Below are 26,363 nucleotides of genomic sequence, written 5' to 3'. Positions count from 1 at the left end.
TTGATAAATTATATAGGGTTATTACAATCCAGAGTACACCCATCATAATCTCCTTAGCTATTGTCATGCTACAATGTATTTCCATTGTGCTTTTAACCCTTAACTGCTATGTTGCTGCCATGTTAATAGAGAAGGAGAGTTCCATGGCAAGAGATCTTTCAAGTAGCAGGCAATTCACTACCGAAAAAGCCACTTTGAAACTGCTAATGCAGTCTTTGTAACCAGTCTCTCTTGAGGAAATCACCTTCCCAGAAGCATTAGCTGCAATTGCTACAACAAACGTTAGTCTAGATAAGAACATGGAATCACAGAAAATGCCCACTATTCTTCAAAGACTGTGTCCAGTCAGTACTGCACATAACACCTGTCACAGACAGTGATACAGGGACATCAATGGCATGACTGTTGTAAGCAGAGTAGTTAACATAAAACTCCCTCTGCAACAGATGCTTCTCTTCTAAACTGGAATAAAGACAGACAGTAAATAAAGAACTTGTATAAATAAAAATGGTTTATTAAAACAAACAAAACCAAAGTGTCACAACCAAATCACACTTCAGTGTGAGGGCAAAGGTCTGACTTTATTTAAACTACATAGGCAGCATCCATGCTTCAAAAGTCATGTAAGCATGCAAAGGGAAGGGAAATTTGTGCCTTGCTGGCATGCTCCTCAAAATCTCCCGTCTTCATAACATATTGAGGTTTTTCAGCAGAGTATGAAGTTTGAATTCACACAGGACACTGAGGAAGTGAGGAACAATTGTTTTTATTTACACATACAGGATTTCAATAACCACCTGTCAAACAAATGCAATTTGTTGCATTTCTAACAGCTGTGAAAATGGCAAAAAATACAGGAAAAAAATGCAGGTAAGCATGCATACTGCAAGGTTTTTTGCAATTTTTTTTCACCAACACAGTTTACTTCTTAGGAAGTATTTAATTTTATTTCATAAGTATATGCAAACTACTTAGGTGAAAAGTACCCAAAAGAAAGCCCTTTTAAATACTTAGTCATAAAGAATTACATGAGAGATATAGCTTTTGTATGCAGGTTAAGACTTTCCACATACAAACAATGCTGCAATCCTCCTTTACAACAGAAGGGAATGGATTATTAGAATGATATTCCTGAAACATTCTTCATTTTAAAGTAACTATTAATAAGAACGCTTTTAAATGAGTTATTACAAAAGAAAGCTTTCAAGATCATCCAAAAGGAGCTTATATGCATACTTGGTCTTCATTGCTAAAGTCATACCCAATGCACACTACTCAGGTCTATGGTTTATGTGTAAAGCATGATGAAGATTCTGAAAAGACTTTTTCATCGAAGAAACTGCTCAGCCTCCTTGGACTTGGTTTCTTTTGTTTTCCTCAGTAATGCCTGTTTTATAGCATTGATCTTTTCATCAAGTTCAGCCAATGAATAGTTCTGCTAAAAGAACAAAATAAAAATCACAATCATTTACATCCTGTAATTGCTAGAGAAGTGGCCTAGTACTTGATACTTGAGGTCACTGCATATTGCACTAAGTGACAGAAATACTTTTGCAGAATTGTCTGAATCTAGTCTTTGGCTATTTAAACTTGAAAAAAAAAAAGAATGTAAACTTAGAAGAAACAGACAGTCCTAATCATGGATCGATTGATATATCCATGCTACTTCTGTTAGATGCTTGTTTAGTCTGCTCATAAAAAAACAAGAAATCCTTTGATGTTAAAGCACCAGATGAGATTATATAGATCTCACAGAACATGGGTTTTACAGCTGAAGGGTTTTTTCCTATTGTCCAACATCAAGCTCCTCTGTGTTCACTTAACCTGATGATATTTTGATGTCTTCTTACGCAAACTGGTCCTCATCCTTTTTATAAAAATAATTCACCTTATGCAGCATTTTTTTTTCCTCATGTAAACAAGCCTACTTCCTCAAGTCTCAGATGGCCCACATCCCATTCTAAGCATTGTCCCCAGTCCTTGTGTCTTCAAGTGTGATGGCTGGTAGCAGACAGCGCTGCAGCCACGGTCCCACTTGCATCAAAGACAACTTCTCTCTTGTGGTCCAAGGTACACGGTTAATACATTCTCTTATGTGATGTGGTTGTGAAAATGGCAAGTCTTACTGACTAAAGTTAGTATCTGCTACAATGTTGGGTCCTTCTGCAATACTTTTGCTGAGCCAGCCATTTCTACTGTCATCCTCCTAACTGATGAAAACACCAGCTTACCCTCATACAGATTGTTAGAAGACTCATTTCATTGTAACATCTATTACCTTTCTGATTCTTTCCCTCTTTCTTTGCCAGCAAACTATCCAATACTGACAAAACTATTTCTGAGAACTCAGATATTTGCTTGGTAAAACTTCTGCTTACTTTTCACTCAAAACATCCTAAACTTAAGATAAACAAAAGTTAATAGCACTTACATGGGGAGGTTGAACCTTTCTCCTCTTGCCAGAACAGCTCTGAAGAAAAGACATAATCAAAACATACTTAATGTTGCACTAACAGAGGACCACAAATAATTCTGTAACAACATTGACAAGAGCCTTTAAAGTATAGAAAAACACTGACTGCCATTCCATGAATTAAAGAACTCTTTTTATAATTAAATACTTTGGCTCATGAGAAATACTACTGGAGAAAAGTCAGAACCTGTTCAAGCTTCTCCATGCTTCGCATTCAACAGCTATCAATTTAACTGAAGCTTCCTTCAGACAGAATTGAGCTTTGGAAATATTTATGCAAAACTTCAGATAAAATATACTAATTACTGTGCAACACTATTATTGACATCATCACAAATTTTTCTCCAAATCTCATTCTAGAAAAGACCCAAAATATTTTCCATAGAAATTTCAGCTTATGAAAGTGTATGTTTTAACTTATGGTTTTCAACAAGTTGAAGGAATAGCCTCACAAATAAATAACTTTATTGGTCTCCAATACAAATTAAAAAATGCAACAAATTTATAATATTGCCATTGATTTTTAATTGCTGACTCTTCTTTGGCTGGTTTCAAGGGAGAAGATATAAATTAAAATATGATTAACAGTGAGAGAGACATTCTTACTGTTACATGTGGAAAGAAGAGCAAGATAACTGACAAGAAATTTCTACAGTCAAGTAGAGCCTAATGTAGCAACAACTAATGTTCTCTTTGTCCTGATATACTTTAGTGAGTGAAGGTTAAGGTGTGCTATTCAGAAAGAGAGAGAACTCTGCCTGAAAACCAGAAACAAACTAACCTAAGTGATAGAATCACATGAATCCTTTCAGAAGTTATTCATGTAGCTGATTGTTAGTAATAAAATCATGAACAGAAGCCCAAAAGATTTCAGCTGATTTAAGCCATTAATGATTTGTATCAAAATCAAAACTTCAGTCAATATTCTTGACATAAGAAACACTTCCGATTTTAGGGCAGTGGGGAGAAATCCACCCTCTGAGATATATATCTTACAAATTAGTTCAGCTTGGGTGGCTGCAAATTTTCCCCCCCAGCAGATACTATTTTCATTTGAATGAGAAATTAGGTAGATATGAATATGATCTTGACTAGATGGTCCACATGTAACATAACCATTACACCAAGACAGAGCTGTCTATTAAAAGTGTCTGCCCTCCAACTCCTTAAGTTTTTCTCTGTACATCAAAGATTTAAGCAGAAAAGGCCCAAATGTATTTGGGTATGCCAAAAGAAGGTGAGAGAATTTCTTACTACAGATTGAAAATATTCAGGAGACAGTCCTTCCAGCTCAAGGATTTTATCTTCAAGCTTCTTAATTCTCTGATAAATGTCTCTTGGTACTGGACCACCTAAATACACCAGTAAAAACAAAGAAATCAGGAAAAGCTCTTGAGTAACTTTTTAAACTAAAAATTGCAAATTTGACATGTGGATTCTTCAAGACCAGCTATCAACCAGTGGCTGAAACAAAATAAATGGATGAGATAGGAAAAGGAAGGATAATTAGTAGGATTCAGGGTAAAACCTAATTGATAAGCCAGCAGCAGTCAGAGAAGGCAATAAGACAACTTCAGCATTTGGCTGAAGTATGTCTCAAAAGATCCCTTGAATAACTAATAACCAGTCTTACAATGCATTGATCATACATGAAACGTTAGCACTTCAAAACTGACAGCAGCATTAGAGAGGGCAGATAGTATGGCAGAGCACACATGAATTCAGCATTGATATCTAAGACTGTTCTGAAAGAAACCTATCTCCACTGGGCATCAGAGGTTAGAGGACAGGTATGAGTTGTGCTTGACAAAAAAACAGCATTTGCCTGGCCATAGGTGGGAGAACAGGAGTGGGGAATGTCTGTGTCAGATGGAATAAAAGGAGGGGGAAGAAGACCAAACAAACAAAAAAGCCCCAAGCTTCCCCAAGAACCACTCCCCACAAAAAAACCCAACCCACAAGAAGACCCACAACCACCACAAAGATAACAGCAACAAAAAAACACCTCAACCCATTTGCTGTTTTCATCTATACTACAGCAGCTTGGGCTTGTTTCCCCATGTGAAAACAGAACTTACCAAAACATCAGTGCTGGCAACCATCTTACTTACACTACACAGTATACAATAAACTGAAATAACTGTTTATTACAAGTACTGGCTATTTCAATTAAAATGACAGTCTGGTTCTGAACATTGACAAACCAAAGCCTTAGTAAACTCTTACTTCTTGTCACCCCTTTCCTTTATTTCTGGGTCTTTTTAGACAAGACAATTCTATTCCACAAACTACTGAAATAACCACTAATGTTTGTGGAGTTTTAGCCATTTTGTCCCTTCAGAGAAACAATTTTTCAGGTAGCTTCCCTCCTTCAGTTCTGCTCTCTACTCAACACTCAGCAGCTACTAATTAAATTGGCTGACCTCTCACTCTTAATATTGCTTTCTCCTAATGTAAAGGGAAAAGAGCACTGCTTAGCACTAGAAGAAGCTGTTCTGAAAAACAGCAGGTGAGTCAAGATTAACTCTTCTGTTTCCAGAAACAAAAACTGGTGAGCAGGTAGGTTAGGCATGTTACCTGCTCAGATGCTTTTCCCACAGCTGCTGGGATAAGCATCAAATAATCTTGAGACCTTCCCCATGGATGCTGATTTGGACAGGAGTCAAGTTGGTATTGCACGCTTTCATCTTCTTACCCTATACTGTAGTTAAGCTGACCTGTTCCTTCAAACAAAATTATCCATCATCTATTATAGGCACAGTGTGGAAGCAAGGACCCTTCCTCAGCTACCTCCAATCATTATCCCCAATACACACGAACTGCAGAGCTACTACACATTGTCACCCTAATACTGGTCAACTGCTTCCAAATTTTATTTCCATTCACAAAAGCCAGCTTATTTTTCAGACAGCTATACAGCTAAGCATGAAGCTCCGACTGCTGCCTCAACTGTACCTAGGCATATCCTATTCTCCTTGCTGCCAGAGGACTTTAATACAGTAGATATTCAGAGGAATCTAGTAATCTAGTGAATGTTCACCATATTCCTAGAGAATGGGTTGGCATCTATTCAGAATTCAGAAGACAAAAAAAGTCAAATGTGTCTGCAGTGTGATGTGTAGAAATTTCACTTTACTATAGATGAAGATCTGGGCTTCTGTTCTGTTTTGTAAACAATTTTCAAGAAAAATACAAATTCCTTCTTGACAAGTGCCTCATTGATTTATATTATAAAAAACTGGGGCTGCAGTAAGGAAAGCAACTACCTAAAACACATCAGTAGCCTGGTGGCTACAGCATTTATTTTAGTGAAAGGTGTGGACCCATGTTTGCATGGCTAAAGAGAAATACTGACTACAAGCCTCCCAGATTCTGGGAAATAAGCTTTACATCTAACTGTTTCAAGAATCATCCACTGTTAGGAAAAGTTTTCAGTTTTCCTCTGGGTTGATTCTACCCCCAGATCATAAGTTGTGCATGATGCAGCACTGAGTCCTAACCTCAGCTTTTCCTGTTCAGTGGGTGAAGACAGGATGACTCTGGTGGCTATGAAGAACTCCTACCACCAAATATTCCACATTGTTTTAAATCCTGTTCTGAAGTGCCTCTCTCATTTGCCACCACATAAAGTGTACATTTTCTAACTCAGTATCCCAATTTGGGCTTAAACCTGGGTACTTGGGGTGACTAAACCCTTCAGTGGATCTACCCAGTGTTTTACAGTAACAATTTTCATAAACTTGTCCTGTTTTACCACAGTAATGATAACTGTAGTATAAATTGGCACACCAATGTCAAAATTAAAACATGATACAAACCTGATTGTAACCGTAAGTGTGCTTCAATGTTTTGCAATCTCTCCTCAACAGCTTGGTTTCCACAATCATGCATGGGTAGGTTGGCTTTGTGACTAGACCCAAGTGCTCCTTCAGACCTAGTCTGAGGTCCATATGTATTTACTACCCTAGAAACTAGGTCAAGAAAACACAAATTTCACACATGAAACATATATATATAACTAAAAGAATCAAAATATTCGAACATGAAAACCTGTGTTAAATCAATTTCACATAAGTCTCTCACATGAAAGGTCCCACATGCATTAAGATCAAAAGTTGAAGTAAAAGTTCTTTTCCTAATTTTTGCATTAGCAACTAAACAAAACAAAAATCTAGGACTTTACTTTGCATACCTAAAAGAATTACTCATACATTCACATAGAATAGCAGTATCAAGAATTTGTCATCAGCTGCTGATAAATAGCAGAAACCTTGATATCTATGTCAGCAGTTGTACATGTGAGCTGTTGTGAATGCAAAGAAAAGGCCAGACCAAAGATTACAGGAAGCATCATAAATACATGAAGACATGGGCAGGTAAACAACTAGAAGAACCAGTACGAACCTCAGCAAGGAAGTTCACTTCTAATCTTTGTTATTTGGGTAAAAGCTTTAGTGACTCTACAGCTGATTCTGGATCTAACTTTTACCCATGCTGAGCCATGTCTTCATCAGATAATTTTGATCACTTCTCTTTACATCACAGTCATTTTTTAAGTCTTTCCTGATACAACTACTGCGGTGTACGTAGACTTAAAGGCTTTGCTGGCAGCTCCAGACACTGAAGCACACACACCTTCTTACTCAATATTTCATGAAGGCTACATGCTACATTCTTGCTTTAGTTTATGCTGGGTTTACTTCCAATTCCTTTCTATTCTGTCTATTTATGTTTCAGTTATGAACTGTTCCCTGAAGTGCAAACTAGCACTCAGTTTAAAAAACTGACTAGTGAAAGAGGTTCTTAGTGAAAGATTATAAAATCAAACTCACTTTCCCATCTCCCTCTTAGCTCGCCAGACCTTTCAATACCTATCATTGCGCTTCACAGTATTACTCTGAATTATATAATTCAGAATAATTAATTGGTTTTTAGAACCAATATCAAGTGGATAACTGAATACTACCTCTCTCAAAATAGAGATGAGGGTTTCATTCTCATTTTGGGTAATTTATTTTTTTGTTTTTTAGACAGGGTAAGTTGTGTACACCTAGAGAGCAGCACATGAACAAGCAATATTTTATACATAACTTCTGTTGGACAGCTATTTCTATATTATTTATTCCTTTCTGAAAGTTAGTGCAGTGGTAAACTTGTTCTCCAGCCTGTCACTTCCCATAAACCTATGTCTTGGAACTTTCACTGTGTCCCAAAACTATTTTCTATTTCAATACATTACACCAACTAATGAACAGTATTCTATTTAATTTCCACTCACTAACTGAACTGCTCGCTTCACCTTCAAAGAAAAGCTAAGAATTGTTCAGCTTCTCTGCCCTGCTTTATCTTTTGCATATTTCCTTTCAGACAATGAAAATAGGCTATTTTGTTTTGGTCTTTAGTGCCTAACCATTAGTTTAGTGAAGCAGATATGGGATTGAAAACCTTGGAGACATAACTGAAGATGTCAAATTATTCCCTAGAGTAAAAAATCAGTAAGTTTGCATTTTTGAGCATTATACAAAAAGTTCTGAAGTAAAAAAATTCATCAATGCTATTATATTTGGACAATTAATAAAACTGGTATTAGAAGAGTTGCTTACCCTTTATATGGCTTTTAAATCCAGGATAGGGTGTGAAAATTGCATCTGTTCTGGCACAGCTATTTTCTAAATAAATAATAATATAGAAAATGAGGTCCTAATTATGCATTTATAATTGAAAATATTCTAACCACCATCAGCTCTGATGCTTTTAACAAATCTAATTAAAATGTTTCAGACAATAAAAACCATCAGATATACTTCATTCATTCTATAAAAACTTGGCCATTAATAGTTTCATACACTTGTATGGACCTACTGGTTTTATTGGATAAGTCTCTCATATAAATGTGTGCACACATGTGCATAAAAGTTTACTGGATCAGGACTAAATTTACATGGTTCTAACTTCTCACTGTGTTTCTCTGTAACTTATTTCTTTCTTCCTGAACAGAAGCCTTTTTCCTGCTTACCAGCATTATTTTGGTTTTATGCCCTTTTCTGAAACCATTCTCCTATTTTTAGACTGATCTAGCATACTCATCAGCATTCTTTTCTAAGCCTTCCTGCATTTATTCTGATGCCTGTGATTTATTGCATTTGTCAGCCATAAAAACCTACAGTAGAGACCATCTCAGTTCATTCTAATGTTTACATTTTAAACTGTGTTCATATAAATTAAAGCTTTACATATATTTTATTATGTCTGAACATACCAAGAAATATCTTATAATTTCTTCTGTATGTAATTAACAATTTCAGGAATCAGTATTTTACTATCTAGCATATTCTACTAGACTTCATAAGTCATTTAAATTCCAACTAACATTCAAGGAATTAAACTAAGAAGCTTATGGAACAATACACATTGATCTCCAAGAGCATAAGTACATTACAGAGACAATGCACATCTGGGTTCACAGGTACTTAGAAAATGTCTTCATACCACTTATGTATCTAAAAGTGTCCTCACTTGTAAGATGCATTTGCCTACACGGTTACTGATTGTGTAAATGGAATCCAGTCTACTAGATGGATTTAAGATTGTTTGGTTACAGATACAGCCAATTATACCAGGTGGTGTATGTAAAACACCAACGGCATGAGCAATGTTAAAAAGAAAAAGTTTTTCTAAATAGCTAGTAATTCAAATTGATTGTAAAAATACTTCTTTGTAATTTAACTAGCATTAAATTAACTTCAGTTGGAATATGCAATTCACAAGACATTTCTGAATTGCAATTCCATTTACTTTGGAGGAACAACTAGTTAAGCACTGGGAACAATTGCTACCAAATCATCTGATCTAAGATAGAAATTCTTAAAATGAACACAATAATAGCTATAATCTTTCTGTATGAGATGCATTAAATATGCATTAAATATCCAGCGACTACTTTGTTTTTCTGACAACTGCAGTGCACATGCAAGTTCCTAATTTTAAAACAAAGTTACTCATAAAAGAAAGTTCAGTTTTAAATATAGATTAGTGTTTTTGAAAATAAAAAATTAATAAAGAAAAAAACACACAACAACTTAAATTGCTATGAAGATTAAAGTCTGGCTAGCCAGTTACCTTGATTACAATCAATAACATTGCAAAATTCCCTGACATTATTTTCATTGATCTCAGCTTGTTTCCTCTCGATGAAGGCTGATATCCGCCTGTCAATCTGCAGGTAATAAACATGATGGCATATATCTACTTCATTCTTTAAAATTTAAAATTTAGAAAGATTTTTTTTTTGCTTTTTTGTTTTTAAATTTAGGTAAATCACTTACTTCTGCTTTTCCAGCTTTTATTTGGACCACCTCTGGATCAAAATGAATACGAGAATCCTTCAGATCTCCCAAGTCATAACTTGGATACTTTTCTTCAGTCTGACAGTTACCACCATAAATATCTGAATTTGTTTCACAGGTTTGGCTTTCTGTTTTACCAGCAGGTTCAACATGGCCTATATTTTCATCTTTAATCAAAGCCTGGAGTTTTTCTAAAAGAGGCTGAACAAAGAAAACAGTACGTTAGGGTTAAAAAACACAAAAGCCAAAAAATCCTAAAAACAAAAAGTCAAGTAGTATTACAATTTCCCAACCAGACCAACGGAAATAATTTTTTGGGAATTACAACATCTTCCTCTAATGGAGCACAGTAATAAAATTAGAAAAAAGCTTTCCAAATACTGTGCACACCATGATTTTGACCTTTTTGACCTGTGTCTTTTAGAGATTTGCAGAGAAAAACTCCCAAATTTCTGTGACAATCTGACTGTGCTCCCCTGTTACTAGCTAAATCAAAGCTTCAATCACTGGCATCAATGCCACTTAATTAACATGTCATTCAAATGCTTACTCAGAACAGTAAAGGCTTAGTATTTTTTCCTCCTTAACATGAAAGCCAGTGCTTTTACACTGTAAAGCCTTTACTTTATCACCACAGCACTACATTCTCCACTTGAAATCACAGTCGCCCAAGTGAATCAGAGAACACAGACATGAAATATATAGGCATTATCCTGAACACATGCTTTGCTTGACACGGTTGATTATCTACTTAGGTCATGAAATTAAATGAGAGAATGCACTGACATTTGTAGCGGCAAAAACGCTTATTCTACTGCACTAACTCTTACACACGATGTAATAAAACCTCAGTATATATATATGCCACTGCCTCTTTTTTAATTTTTATCAGTTTCATCTAGTCTGAATATCACAGCTTTATTTTCTCTCTAGTAATTATTTTACTTTTTTAAAGACAACATGATTTTTACCGGTCATGTTTCCTTAAATGGAATCAAATTCCTACTTGCAGTGTTCTTACAGATGGATGTAAATTTTACTTCCTTTTTATCTTGCATATTTTCTGTTTCTGTCATCACACCAAAGATTTGGTGGATGTCTGAGAAACAAAGGGTCTTTCTTTTACCTACAGACAAGCAAATACAGAAACTTCCTTTTTCATCCTCTCAGTGTTAGTCACCTGAAGTAATTCATTGACTAGCTGAAGCAGAATACTGGTATCCAAAGTCCCATCTTTTACATATGAACTATCAAAGCAAAACCCTGCTCAGTTATTAGCTGACAAACTGCTAAACCTCCCTGCCACGCAACTAAATTACACGTACTTTTAGCAGGATAGGAAAGTTTCAAATAGTTAAAAGAAATGACAGTAATGGTGACTGGCTACTTGGCAAGATGAGACATTAATGTCAAAGAAATTACTCTTAAAAAAACTACACTGAAAATATATTTAATTGCAGTAAGACACTCCAGGATGTGTCATGCTGGGATAATGCCACTTCTTGAACCACTGAAAGCACTCTATGAGCCTCAAAACTCACCCAACGCATGGAATCATTATCATAGCATGACACACACCTGCCGTGTCTTATTGCTTAATTATAACCCACCATAGATGGAAATGTATCACATTTACAATGCAAGCCTAGAAATCAATGAGGCTGCATTTATTCAGCCTGCTCACCTACAGTGGCTATTCTCAACACTAATCTGAAAAATCCGTAAGTGTGAGTACCTATGGAGTACAGTGGAATCCCAAGCACTTAATACTTTTGCATTCCTTTTTTGTTGAAAAGAGCAATGTAAGATCAAAATTACTAAAATTTTACAGTTTAGATAATATAACTACTTTCAGTTGTTGATCACTTTTGTCAAGTCAAATGTGCCCCATGAAATATTTACCTGTAAACATAAAATATGCTGCTGAAGTACACTGAAGAGCAGTGCTGGCTGAAGTGCTGATGTGCTCTGAAGCTTGCTCCAATCGATTACAACTTTCACAATATCGTCTCCAAGGTTAAGCTTCAACAAGGCAAAACAAACACAATAAAAAATTATGTTATCTGTATCAACATCACAGAACTATATAAGACTTCTACAAGACAACAATTATGCTCAGTCTCATACAGAACCACCCCCTTTTTATATGAGGACATTGGAAAGGTTTGACATTAATTACAGTCCAAGCAGTTGTCGTCATATGTGTAGAGCATATTCAAAAATCGAAAATTCCTTACTAACTCCTACTGTCATTGTACTAATTCGGTCTTTAATTTTATTCAATTAATTATCATACAAAAACATACCATTTATGTTGATAATTTGTACTGATTTTTAACAGATGTTAGGAAGAAACGTGCACCCAGGATGGCAATCTCCTGTACGTTCATGTATTTTATTCCGAGATTTGTAAGACTATCTATGCCTGCATGATCAATGTCTTGATGTGGCACCATGCCATATTCTTGAATTTTTTACTCACTGCTAATCCAAAGGAAGCTATGCATTCAAAGTAAGTGTATAAAAATAAATATTTAAAAAATCTCAAGGTTAAACAAACTCTAGACTACACACCACCACTATCAAACCCATTACCAAACCACACTATTTTCCTGTATACGCATTCGGATCAAAATAACAATTGCCACAATCTATTCTCTTTGCCAAGGAATTGCAATGTTTAACTCCCAAAGCAATAAACACGTATAGTGAATCTGAAGTTTTATTTAAAAGAACTACGTATCTTCTATAAGCTAAAAATAAACTTTCACTTTCTAATACAAAGTCAATTGTCAATGATCACTAATTAACTACACACTTTCCCACCCATCTTCGCCATTTTTATTATACTAAAGCTCAAGATCTTGAAGTAATGAGCACTTTCATTTCTTAAAGCCAGTAGGTTGTTCTTCAAACAAACATTCTGCAAGTGATCCCCAAATTCTAAATACAGGTAAAATTCTTGTTTAAAATCAAGAGGACCTACAGGTACTCTGCTTGCCACACAGAATTCCCAATTTATATGCATATTTGTAGGTCTATCCCTCACTCCTCCTTCCATTAAAAAAGGGGGAGTGGGTGAAATAGAAAAAGGTACCTCAGGAAGATGACAAAAGTGACCTTTAACTTATGGTCTAAAGACATCTACCTTCTAACAGCATCAAATATTACGGATGAGAACACAGAAAGCATATGCACTTGTTCCTGAATCCACCGCAGAGTACAAAGAAACAATGACAAATGATGACTCCCTCCATCATTCTGAAGGCAAAGGTGTGGATGATAAGTCGTTCCACATGAGTTATCACAATTTTGTATCTGAAGAACTATAAGCCTGAGTCTTCCTTCTTCAGTCAAGGATGAGCCTTTTTAAATCCAGCAGTAGTTCCCAAATTACACAGCAAACAAGGCACTCTGACTAGATATATAAGGTATTTTAGACAATTTTCACACAAATTATTATTCCTGTTTAGTACTTAAGCTACATAGGATGTAGAAAAAGTAACATTTTAGGAAATAATAGTTTTGAATACTTTTCAAAATCAAGAATGTATTTAGAATTTAGTAGGAATAAAATTTACTTTAAGAATTAAGCCACTGTGTGTATGTCATCATCTGAAACTTGTATTTCTCCACAGAGTTTCTATAGTTAACATCTCCGATATGCTCTATTACAGCCCACTATCAGGGTAAAAAAGGTGGAGCTGTGAGTCACCCTAATGAAACAAAACAGAACTCCTACTGCAATTTCCTAATAGGCCTCCTTTTTCAAAAAGAATCAGCTGATGTGTGCCTTCATATCATAGTGTGCCACTACTGTCCAGGTGGTTCAATGTACAGAACCATCAGAACTTCTGACTTAAAATAATTTAGAGGCCAGTAACTCACAGACACTGTTTTTAAATATAATTAAAGAATAAACCCCTCCTGCCTCCAAACAAGTCTTTAGTACAACAGAGTTCTCAGTGTTTCACATCCCTATACCTATTAGAACTGTGACAAACAGGTTTATAAATTCAGGGTTTTGATAACTTCAAGGCCTTTGTGTGTTTATAAGTCCACAGCCTATTCTCCAGCCATTTACAGGACTGTAAGTCATTTCAGCTCTTTGAAATCTGTTTTACAAAAAACACTGTCACTTGAGTCTTAAAGAACTTTTCAGGATCAGCCATATTGGTTTTCTGAGTTGTTATTCTCAGAAGTCCTCCCAGTCACTGGGAGGCACTGGGTGTTGCAATTGATTGCTCTAGTAAAAAACGTACTGTGCCAGAAATCTTCCTGTTTACAATCTAAACTGCTAGCATAAATCAAACTTAAACTAGTATGACAGACCAGAAACTGTGACTGCTAACAATCTGGCACATGCTCACTCATCTCTATAAAAGGAAAATGGGGAATCCATAGTATCAGTCAAAAATGCAAGGCAGATTGCTAGAGTCAGTAAGTGGGTAAAACACCAGTTAGATTTAACTCAGGTGATGGCAGAGAGTGTGTAACTCAACAGCTGGAAAGGATCTTGACTGAGCAATTAAAATGACTTTCCCAGCTAAGATGGAGCAACCAACCCTTATAGTTCAGTGCAATAGACAGTAAAATGGGTCCGCTGTCACGGAAATAAGGCACTTCAAACACCAATGAAGACAATTACATCCTGCACCGTAACTAGTGGAACTCTACCGAGGGGATGTAGCAACTCTAAACTGGTCTCACAACTGTCCATGCACACCCAGTTATTTTTAAAAATGATTAAGCTCTCTCCAGTGACATGCTACCTGTAGCAAATTTTGGAGAACAAGTAAGCTACTGAAGAAAAGAGAGAAAGTAAGAGTGTTTAATGCAGTTTTGAAAACAATCAATTAAACTTGTGATGAGTACCCTAGTTAAGAGTTCAGGAAACTTTCCCTTTAGTCTTGTGTTTTTCATAAATACAGGAGTTCCACATTTTTACTGACATTAACATTGTAAGAACAATACTATGAATGACAGGATTACATCTAGATAAACTGAGATTCACTAGTTCTTCACTGGTCACATTTAGAATTTTCACCAGGAAGAATTATGGGGCATTTCATCCTCACTACATAACTAGTTTTCATGTCTCTGTGTATTATTATCAATTTCTTTAGCACTGCACTCCTATTCAAAAGCTAGGATAGTTTTTAACCACTTCAGAGATAGGAAAACTGAGACTCTTACTACTCAATGCCTGAATTTTCAAGCCCCTAATTTGGGATGCTGTTTGTTTGAAAACTGAGACAATTACTAGCAGATTTAGAGGTGAAAATCAAATATAATACAGAGTTCTACACAGATAAGAAGTGACATAGTCTAAAAAATAATTTTAAGTCAGCCAGCAGCTACTACTAAACTGCCTCCGTATCTAAGAGTCCATTCCTGAGTACTTCTGTTACATAAGCATACATTAAGTTACACTAGCTCCTGCAGGTATAGCTCATCATCTGGTCCCAAACCTCTAGAGTGCTAATTTTTGAAGCAAGAGTGTGCTTCTAGTGCCTTCAGAGAACTACATATATGTTTCAATAGTGGAAAATAAATTAATCTCTAAATTATTTATAGTAATAGTTGTTACTAAAACCCTGTTCTGATAAGGGCCTCCCACCACTACTGTAACATCTGTTAAATAATTCATAGCCATTACTCAACCTAAAGCAGGTGTTTCAACTTAAGTACCACAAAGCAAAGCTTCTTTAAAAATTCTGACCACTGTTTGTTTCACAGTATGTTATTACCAAGGCAGGGCTAACTTCGACCTCCTGATACCTTACACACAGCAACCTTTCAATAGCGATCCAATTCAGAACCGCTATGAAGATAACGCAATTACGCAGACCGTAGTTTCCCACGCAAGAGATCATCCGCCAAACTACCAAGTGACACGAGACGTCCCGTCACTACGAGGCAAAGGTGCGGCCCCGGCTGCGAGAGAGCAGCAGCAGCAGCAGCCGGGCACCCTGGGCTGCCCGGGCCGGGCCGGGAGGCTGCCAGCACCACCGCCCCGGCAGCCACGCTCCTGCGGGCGGGCGCGAACAACCGCCAGGAGCGAGGCCGCTCCCTGGTTTAGAGCAGACGTGTGTCCTCTCCAGCGCCGTGCTCTGTCCCTGAAACCCGGGAGGGCCCCGCAGGCCGGACACAAGCAGGAGCTCGGGCCCCCGAAACGACGTGAGGTGAGGTGAGCCGGGCGCAGCGCCAGCCCCGCTCTGGGCCTCCCCCTCCGCCCGCCCCGCACTCACCTGCCCCGCCAGCCCGGCCAGGCAGCGCAGGGCGCTGCTCGCCACCTCGGCGGCCGCGGGATTCGTGTCCGGCGGGAACGGGCCGGGCGCCACCGCCGCCATGACGCCGGCACGGGCTGGGCCGCGGCCGCGCCGTCGCGCCGCGATGACGAACTCCGGCGCTGGCCCCGCCCCGAGTGCTGATGGACAGGCGCGGGAGCCAATGGGGAGAGCTCTCCGGCCGGGCGGCTCGGGGCGCGGCCCGGGCCCTGCACGCGGGAATGCCGGTGTGGGAGCGCTCCCGTGCCGTGGCATCCTGCCCCCTCACCCTCCTCTTTGCCCCGGCCTCTGTCCTGCCCTGCAGCACGCTCCCCGGAGCCGTCAGCTCGGGCACCTGTCGGGAATGCCCGTAGGAGGACAAGTGTTTAAGTGTCAGATTGCTGCCCTTGATTCAGCGGTGTTTTTCTGGCTACACCTTCACGCTTTTGTTCTTCAAAGCCTTGACTTTTCTGGTTACAGCAGGGCTGGTTTTAAATCAGGCTACAAGATTTGTCAGAGTACTCTGATTATGGGGATTGCAAAACTGTGTTCCCTGTAAGATGGTCTTAATTCTTTCCTTAAACAGTGTAAGTGTTGACAAAGATTTTCTACCTGATGTTTCTTTTGATGCCCTAATTTTGCTCCTTTAACCTTCATGCTAATTCCTGTTCTCTGACACCCCCTGCCCCCAATATTTTTTATTCCGTTGGAAAATGGTAAGTACTGTTGTATATACAAGTGTTAAAACATTCTTAAATAAAAATGTTGGAAAGCCAGATCATTTTTTTGACTGATATTTTGATACTTTAAAGACATTTCCATATAAAGTATCCAGAGAAGACCTAAACTGAGGGAAAATAAATCCCACTAAACTGAAAGCATTCAGCAACAGCAGGCAACAATATTTCAGAAGACCTGAGTAGATACAGCACTACTCAATTCCAGAGGAAAATAAGTTCCAAAGAGGACTTCAGTGTTAATGATTACAAATATATTTCATGGAGAACTGCAGATTAGCAAGAATACCTTACCTAAGGTGAGCTAGATGGCGTTTAACTGGCTTCAGTTGATGAGAACTATTCTTTGGATTCAGAAATGCTTGCCACAGAATGTCGTTGTGAGTTGGTAGCTCTGAAATATATAGCAATTCACTTAATTCCTGCAAAAACACTGTTTTTGTCAAATGACTACATCTTGAAAACACACAGAATAGAGTAGTCAATTAAGATAAATTGTGAAATTTTGTTTCATATTTCTGTGAAAAATGTTAATTCCAGCTCGTGATCAAGTGGTGACTACTTCAGCCTACCTTTCCTCTTGCAGTTTTGTTTCTGGACAGGCAGCCAAAGCAACTCTGCAAAATGTAATCATCTCATTTAGATCAAATCATGAAACTTTCAAAAGAAGGGAAAATACATTGTCCTTCCCCCATCAGCACTATGACAATGAATAAAGGTGTGAGTAATTTGCTGGCCAGAACAGAATATGGAGCACAGATGTAACAACCTGGCATTGTTAGTTGCTTCTCACTGTCAGAGGACACAGTTTGCCATGGCTGAATTCCCCATGACCTGCAAAGATGGAGCAAGTCCAGGCATTTGAAGCAAATTTTAACTTCAATTAATGAATGTTGAGCTACCTGATAAATTCCGCTTCAGTAAAATGCAGCTTTCCTGGAGTGATAAGCAGGTGTGTGCCTACTTTAGCAGGGAGTGCATGTCACTTTCTTAGTTGAGAGACCTAAGATCATTCCTTTGCTTTTGAGCTTGTTATCTTTACCTCTAGCAAGAGGTTGTTTTGGAGGACAGAATGTTTCAAGTGAGAAATACGTAGATAAGCATATAAATGTCAGAAAGGTACTGGAGATTACGTTGCCATATACTCAGAAATACAAGGGAGTGAATGGGGATGATAGCAAGAGACAGTAGAGACAATACATCGTTATTTATTCAGTGATAATTACAAGAGTAAGCAAAAGACCATGAAGTAGTCTGTAGAGTTGTTGATGTCCACCTATTATTTACTGAGCAAAAACTGGATCTCGGTCTTCTTCCTGTTGATTGCAAATATCTTCTCCCAGAGAAACAGTAACAATTCCCGTGGGTAAAGATTTCCCTCCTACTTTCTCTGTCTCAGAAGACCTTGATCTGCGTCGCGGCTGCTAGCTGGATAAATTCAGTATCATCTGAAATTTCACAGATTAAATTATGCAATGCATTATGTAAACATGAACAGAAGTAATCAAAGTAATGCAAGAGATTAGGAAAATGAGAGCATGTAAGAAAATGAGAATAGGGGAAAAATGTGCAAATACAGCTAAGACAGAATATGTTAAACGTTCATATGTAGTGGAAGAGAAAGGCCAGAGCAGAATGGTTCCAAAAGATGATTGTATGCTCACTGCATGTAGTGCAGAGTAAAAATGAATGCACTTGCAATTGCCTCTGGCAGTAAATCTGGCCACAGTAAATCCAGGCCTCCCATAAAGACAGAGGAAATTACATGGCATGCTTACTAAAGCTGGTGAAACAATAAAACACTGGAAGCTCTCATTGCTGGAAAGATACTGGTAATTTGGAATGAATTTATAGGAAACTGGCAAGAAGTGGATTGCCAGAGATAGAGATACTTGTTTAGAAGGAATCAGAAGATTTAAATATGTCTAACTTGGCAGTAATGTCCAGATATTTTAATAATGTGACTACTAAGAGAGGGAATAATCTGGAACTGCTTTCAACATCCAAGGATAGAGTTATCATGATAATATTAAACCTTCTGCAGCTTTGATCCCTGAAATGGATCTGGGAGGCATATAAAAGCTTCTCCCACTAAAACCACCTTGAAACGTATAAGCACAAAACCATTAAGTTCTTAGATAGCAAATATTGTTGTTGGATTGAAATGATTTTGAAATTGAAAAGAGTTTTCTTTTGATTTTGGACTATTGCTTCTTTTTATTTGGTTTGTGAAATGATAAACACATACACCTCTTTCCAACTCTAGGTGCCTTTAAACACTTTAAAACACAGTAAACTTCAGTAAATTGACACAAGTTCTGTTTGCTGGTCATCACTGTCATAACTGCTAGCACTATTTCTTCTGCTGAATATTACATTACCATAATTTCTGAACTCATACTTTAATTTTGTCCCTAACTAACACCCAGATAAAGGTGGGTGCTTTGCAGAATGTACCAGTAGTTGAAGCTTCTTGTGCTCAAGAGCGAAGTGCTAAGCTAAGGAGGCTGTGTTATATATAAGCAGATTTTTCTCCTGAATTCAAAAACTTGTGCTTCGTACTTCTGCTTATGTCAGCTGTAGCATAGAAAAAGGTAAAAGAGGCAATGCTTCGGAAAAAAAAACTTTAACTGAAATAATTTGGAGCTTCAAAGTTAAAGACAATATGTTGAATTCTGCCCAGAGCCCCAGACAAGTGGTGCAGCTTGACACCAACTGCTGTAAATGTAGTTGTCCTTAATATTGAGATTATCAGTGCTGCTTTAAATTATCTCAGTTTATAAACAGAAAATTGATAGGATCCTACTCATTGGATTAAAATGGGACATGACCAAGTCCCTCTAAAATAAAAGCTTTTATTTATTTTTCCAAGCATTAATCTGCAGAATTAAGAGTACTTCACTTCTATTGCTTCCCAGGTACCCAGGAAAAGGCATCGCTCCAACCGAATTTATGGATCCTGGTTCAACATGATACTTAAGCTTGTGCCTAATTTTAAGTACTAGCCCAGCTGAAAAAAACGCAGCCTTCTTCCTTAAAATGTAGTCAATGGGCTTATTAACTTCATCAAATAAGGCTCTGAATTGCAAAACTAATTCTCCAATAGAAGCTGCATTTTTTCAAAGCAAATGTCTTTGCTGAATTTTGGTGTTTCTCTCACTCTATCAAAATTTAGAAAGCCCTGTTCAGATAGGATTGGAATGGGATTTGTGTGAAATGTCCTGTGGTAAATACAGCTGTGATGTATTTGCAGTTGAAGAAAAAAACCTCTGAACCTGTAAGTATCATACATACATACATACATATATATATATATATAAAACTTGCAGTAATTTATTTCTTCCTAACATCCATGATGCTGTTGCCCAAATTCTGTTTAGTGTTCTTATCCTGACACGAACATAGATCCATGGCCCTTCCTTTCTGAATTTTTTTACCCTCGAGATTTTCAAATACTCTTCCATGCTTTGCCATACTTTGGTCTTTAGTTTTAATGTCTTTGTTTAGTAATTTTACACCATAATTAAATTTTATCTACTTGCCAGCCCTCCTTTCTTGCTGCCATCTGCAAATAAGATTAATACTCTCTGCACAAAATTCTTCAGTTCAGTTATACAATCTGGGATCAAGAACTGACCCCTGCAGGTCCCAGCTCAACAGCTCGTCTTAGAAGTCAGCAAACTATTATTATAATTATTCTGTGTTCACAAATTCCAGATTTCTATAGTTACTTTGAAAGATTTGAATATGAACCTCCTTCCTATCATTCCTTGTGAGACTATCACATGAAAATGTAGAAGGTGTCTTGCAGAGTAGGTGTCTATGCTCACAGTGTTTCCCCTGTCTGTAAACTGTAAATAATTTGACACAAGCATTGTGAAATTAAGCACTCATACCTGAAGTCAGTCTAAAATTTAATAATTTTTCATTGCATTAATATGTACATGCTTCACATATTATATATTTATTTAACTCAGGTTTAATGGGACACTCGAAAATCTATATTTAACAGGGAAACAGGAATATAGCATATTTATTTCAGAGAAAATTTAACTTGGGATTCCTTGATTACTGAGTACTTAATTTTAAAAGCTGTAGCTTGCATCTTTATTAGTATAATTTGACTATTATTTTAAAATAAATAATAGTGATAGTTGCTTAGGAATATTTTAAATAGGGTTCTTCAACTGTGCTATGTTGTACAAGCTTTTCACATAGCTTAGGTGCAAACCAGGTCCTTTTCTAAATGTTACGGTTTTCCTACCATTTTCTGTGAAATAGTTGCATTGCTCAAATTTAAATTTACCTCCTGCTTCAACAGTTCAGCTTATAAATTTCTGTACCCCGTAGCTGGACAGTTGTCGTCTAACAGATTACATCTGTCATTACTGGTCCGATCAGTCGTTCCATATCCTAGTAGGCTCCCCCATTGACTTGAGGAATCAGATCCGTATCTGCTTTAGATATAAGATTCATGAACTGATAGTTGAAATTAGGGACCTGTATTATGTAGTTGAGTTGAGCCTCTCAAAATAGCCATAAGGAGTTCATATATCCATTTGGCAAAGTAAGATAGGTAGCTGAATCCTTTGAGCTTCAACTTATGTATCTGTACAAGTAAATACATCATGCCCTTTTTGGATATAAACTAACTACAGAGTTGTTTGAATGATCTCATTTGTATTATAGTAAATGAACAAAGGATCACACTCATCTTTACACTGTCAGTATTTTTCTAATGCAGAAGAGGCATTTGTTAATAGGGAATATGGAGGCTTTGACATTTTGGGTCCCAATCCTTCAGTGAAGCTAGTCATGCACCTGCTTATTTGTGCACAAATCATTCTAATGAATTCTAAAGGACTATTCATGTGCATAAAGCTAAGCCTGTGTGTAAAAGCCTTTGCAAGACTGGGCCTAGGTTGTAAGTTTGATAATGACCTGAGACTGATTCAACAGAGGAAAAACAGTCCTTTTAAAAGCTGAGAAGTGCAACTCCAGCTCAGCTGAACAGGTATAGGCAGTGCTAAAAGACAAAACTCTAAAAACTGATCAAGAAAAAATGGCAAGAGATATAAATATTTTTTTTATTATTTATATTTTATAATACTGCATTTTACCTTAATCTTATTAATTCTTGGCTTCAGTTTATTTTCATTATGGCTATGAATTCCATTTGAACAACTTTATTTCAGGAGCTTAGAAAATTTCCTGGTTTAATTTCATGTATATATATATATATATATATATATATATATAGCCTATGTGGAAGCGTAGATCTGCTTAGAGAATGGTAGTTGAGAGAAATCATAACTAGGCTCAGGAAATTTTTGCTTAAGGAGAAGTCACAACATCAACACTGTTTCAAAAAGAAGTGTGCAGAAGAGCTTTGTGCACTTATTTGTTCATACCATGCAATATTCTGCCTTCTGCTGCAAGTGTTTTGTGCTGCGCTGCAGCATTTCATGTTCTCAGAGACTGCACATCACCTGCAGGAGCCTCCAAAGAACATCAGGGGAATTTCAGTCATTGTGACGCGTCTCCTAAACCTTTTGCTAGATATTGCTTCCATCAGTTGCTTCCACCAGGAACTTCCATAGAATTTGGTAAAGACTTTTCATGTGTTTAACATTAAACAGACAGGCGGTGCTACTGAAATTACCATGAAAAAGAAATTAAATTACTTAAATATAAACTGAGTTCCTGCTTGGGCCTATGGTGTTTGGCATTTAACATGGTGAGTGTATGAAATAGGCATCTTTATGCACAATCACAAAAAAAGAAATGTTTTCCTTTGCATAAAGCTAACTGTTGTCTTAATATGATCTGTTCACTGGTAAAATAGTCACTCTACTCCGTGGCCTTTAGGTAACATTGACTATGAAATGACACTTGTTTGTTAGACTCACTAAGTTAAACTTGATAAAAAAGGGGGAAAGTGTCTTTGTGCTGTAGTTTAATCAACTTTTATTCCCACTAAATATCAGAAAAAATCCAGTTTCTTCAGTTAAAGGATGAATTTAATAGCTCAGCTGGGTGAAGAAGAGAACAGATTAGGCATGGACAAACCATACCAAAGCTGCAGTGGGTGAAGGTGATAGCCCAGAGACCACCACTGCTGACTTCACTCTAGTTGTTGGCCTTGGGGACATGACAGATATTTTGCTGTTTGATGCAGTAAAATGAAGAAACAAGGTATATCTTATAAGGCATGGTTTTCCTTTACTAACCTTTAAATTATCATCTAAATGAAGATTAAATTATGGAGTATTTTGCTGTTTTATAATTTAGCAGTTCAGGCTGAAGTTTCCTTTATGTTCTTTCTGGTTTTATACAGGCAGCCTGGAAGATGGACATTTGACAGGCCACAATAGACTGCTCCTTTCCCAGGTATCTCCTGCTTGTTTCCTTTATCTGTGAATAGGAAATGGCTTAAAGGCACCTGTGTTATGAAGGTCCCAGGGGCAGCTGCCTGACTAGTGAATGCCTGATTATGTGTTAACATGCTTTGTCAGATATTGGCAGAATCTGTTCTCTTCTTTTGCCTTTTCAGCAAGGGTACCATTGACAGACTGGCTACCCATTTATAGAAATGTTGTCCATCAAACTGTGAGGAAGGACAATGGTGTTTTTCTGTGACCAGTGACTGTGGGAAACTTTTCTTTGGCTATTCAGGCAATTTTTGTAGCTTGCTCTGAAGAGGAGAGACTGATGAGTGCAAAAAGTACAATTAAGCAAAGCCAGACTTCAATTGAAGGCTGTAGTGTAGTCTGCTTGTTCTCATTTTTTTATTTGGAAAAAAATCTATGGGTTTTCACATTGCTGTGTGGCATTCAGCGGGGGGCTATTACAATCCTAAATTTTTTTTCTAGACCACCTAATTCTAAGTAAAAATTAAATGTAATGAGAGCCACTTGGAGTTCTGAATATTTTAAAGCATAATTCCCACAGAAGGGATTCGACCTAAACTGTGGAGAGCATCAGTTGGCTAATTATAGCTGCATTTTATATTACAGCAGGTGTCAGATGCAGTCATCTCAATAAAGTCCACATAATACTCTGAAAAATAACAAAAGCTTTTCTTTGAATGTGGGTACTAATTTCTGCTAGGTGTCATAAGAGCTCTGATACTTCTTATTGGCGTTAACAAGAGCACTGCAGCACTCAAACATGCTTTTTGCTTAGGATGAATTGATACTGTAAAGCACTTACTAGTCAGCCTTGGCAGATGTCAGTAGTTAATACTAGTGTTGCAGAGGTTGGTATATAATGCAAAGAGTCTTATGTAAATACTTTTAGATGATGGGCTGGTTTAGAGAATGAGTGTGAGCCATGCATTGACTTACTTAATGAAAGCTAAATAGACAACAGCAGGATAACTGCACTTCCTTTAACTTCTGTCTTAAGTCCTCTGCAAGTAAAGGGCATATGGGATGGCAGTAAACTAGGTGAATAAAAACATTAAACTTAATAAGCACTTCGTGCGGTCATACTATTTTCCCAATTCAATGGTAGCAATAAATCTGAGTTACTGAAATGACTGGTGAGAAAGGTGTTTCCTAAGCCTTGAAACAGGTTCCCTGTAGAGTGTATCTTCAGAATAGCCTGCTAAGTGGTGAAACTACAATCTATAGACATTTGATGGTCACCTGACTTCCTAAAATAAAAGATGGCATTCTATGATTCCAAGAAGATTGTGGTTTAAAATATTAATGAATCATTAAAATAAATGCTGAAGTGGGAAGCATGCACAGAAGCCCTTGAATACAAGAAATTGTGATGACATCGAAGTTGTAGGCACAATGGGCAGGGTGAAAAGCAAAGGCAGGAAAACCTGCCCACCCAATTGTGCCTGGCCTAACATGCCTCAGAGATGTTTCCCAAGATTGCCATGTACCCTGAGAAGCAGTAAGATTCTTCAGTACAGAACAGCAGAGTCAGGTCATGGGGAGGTTGCTGCTTCTCCTGAAGGGGATAGGATGTACCTGGTCCAAACATGGCCGAGGAGAAGGGCTTCAACAAAAATGATGCCAAATGTTAGGCTAATCATGCAGGAGACACAACCATGTACTAGCTAAACAAAGGAAATTTGACAGATGATCAAATCTTCCAACATCTGAGTTTCCTGTGAGAGCAACAAGCTACTTAATGAACTACTGTCTAGTGCCATATACCTTTCCCTCACATCATCTCCCCTGAGGAAAGGTAGTCCTAAACACCAGGCTGCCTTTGTCTTTTACGCAGAAGTCCAAGGAGAATTGCAGAGGTTATAGAAACAATAAATACAACTTATTGTTATAAATATTCTATTTTTAAAATGTAAAAACCAGTAAGCTGAATAAAACTGAACCACAAGTTCCAGCATGTTACCTTAGCAACTCTGTAAGAAAAAAGCAATCACAGATTATGAAGTATTATTTAATGCTTTGTAGAACTTCAGAATAAAGTATAATCTTATCATATTACGTACTGACTATACTAACAGGTAGGAAGCGCCTGATTTTGGTCTAGGTGCAACAAGTCACTTGTAAAAAATAAATGTAAGTAAATTAGAGTAATATATTCATATTAAGAATACACAGCATTTCTGGATTAACATACATATATTGTTCAAGAAAAAGTTTCTAAATACAATATTAAACATATATAATCCATGTAGCCTCTAAACCTGGTAAAAAACAGATACAGAAACCAAACAGAGGTACAGAGATAAAAATGAAGGAGAAATAATTTCTTGGCTAATCTGTGCCTGGCATCTGGGGAGCACAGGGCTGTCTATGAGAGAACTGCTTTAGCTCTCACACATGAGGTTACCTCTAAGGAAAAGACCTATGAAAAGGCCTGATAACAAAAGCCCAATTACAAAAGCTGAAGGCATGATTGCCATTATATAAATGAATTTACTAATTTACCCCATAGCCTCTTTCTGAAACCTTTTAATATGAAAGAGCCCAGCTCAACTTGGAAAGCTCTTAGGAGTTCTGTGAAAGGCTGGGAAGGTAAACAAAAGGTTAAGTTAACTGCAAGAACTGTCAACCTAGTCATCCTTTAGTTGTCTCTCCTTTAGCACAAAAGGCATGAGGAGACCACCACTGTACTACATTGCTTCTGGACTATTGTTTTCCCATGTCTTAAATTTCTGGTCTTGGGATGTGTTCCTGTCCATGTGATACAGAGCTAGGTATTAAAGAATAAAACCTCCTCTTGCTGGTAGATATTCTAATTTTTTTTTTTTCCTTTTAGGAGAGAAGGTAAGGGATAGTTATCAGCAAGTAGAGATGCTGTTGTAAAAGGTAACTACTGGTAGTGTCACTCAAAATGTATTACCCTGTGCAGATTACAAAAACCTAATGACTTCCCCTTGTGATGTCTCTGAAGGATTCTTTGGAAGAAGACATCTAACAGTTCCTGTGGTAATGACTGTTACTGCCCTATATGTGACAAGAGTTTTACGTGTGTGTAATTTTCCTCAATTATTCTAAAAAAATGAATGTGTCTAGGATAATTTTGTGTGTCACCTATTGTGAAAATTGCTTTG

At 37.3% G+C, this 26,363-nt stretch overlaps 1 protein-coding gene across 3 annotated transcripts in view; it reads right to left on the bottom strand.

Annotated features, from left to right (window-relative positions):
- Positions 1–493: 493 nt before the first annotated feature.
- The window catches only part of MBIP (MAP3K12 binding inhibitory protein 1), a 112,950-nt gene continuing 87,080 nt past the window's right edge, over positions 494–26,363 (bottom strand). The window contains exons 1-9 of one of the 3 annotated variants that reach the window (XM_050335777.1): positions 16,071–16,201; positions 11,722–11,841; positions 9,799–10,020; positions 9,593–9,689; positions 8,077–8,142; positions 6,292–6,444; positions 3,728–3,825; positions 2,432–2,470; positions 494–1,438 (exon numbers count right to left, since the gene is read on the bottom strand). In XM_050335777.1, the coding sequence (XP_050191734.1) occupies positions 1,328–1,438; positions 2,432–2,470; positions 3,728–3,825; positions 6,292–6,444; positions 8,077–8,142; positions 9,593–9,689; positions 9,799–10,020; positions 11,722–11,841; positions 16,071–16,172 (1,008 nt within the window). In that variant the 5' untranslated portion in view covers positions 16,173–16,201 and the 3' untranslated portion in view covers positions 494–1,327. Of the gene's footprint in view, positions 1,439–2,431; positions 2,471–3,727; positions 3,826–6,291; positions 6,445–8,076; positions 8,143–9,592; positions 9,690–9,798; positions 10,021–11,721; positions 11,842–16,070; positions 16,202–26,363 lie in introns of those variants that run through there. The other 2 variants (XM_050335778.1, XM_050335779.1) reach the window with 2 other exon arrangements.

The sequence above is a fragment of the Myiozetetes cayanensis genome, unplaced genomic scaffold, assembly GCF_022539395.1.
Source record: "Myiozetetes cayanensis isolate MyiCay16 unplaced genomic scaffold, myiCay2020 scf6-25, whole genome shotgun sequence".
Taxonomy (NCBI): domain Eukaryota; kingdom Metazoa; phylum Chordata; class Aves; order Passeriformes; family Tyrannidae; genus Myiozetetes; species Myiozetetes cayanensis.
Note: the sequence above shows the minus strand (reverse complement) of the source record. Positions and strands in the feature narration are given on the sequence as shown.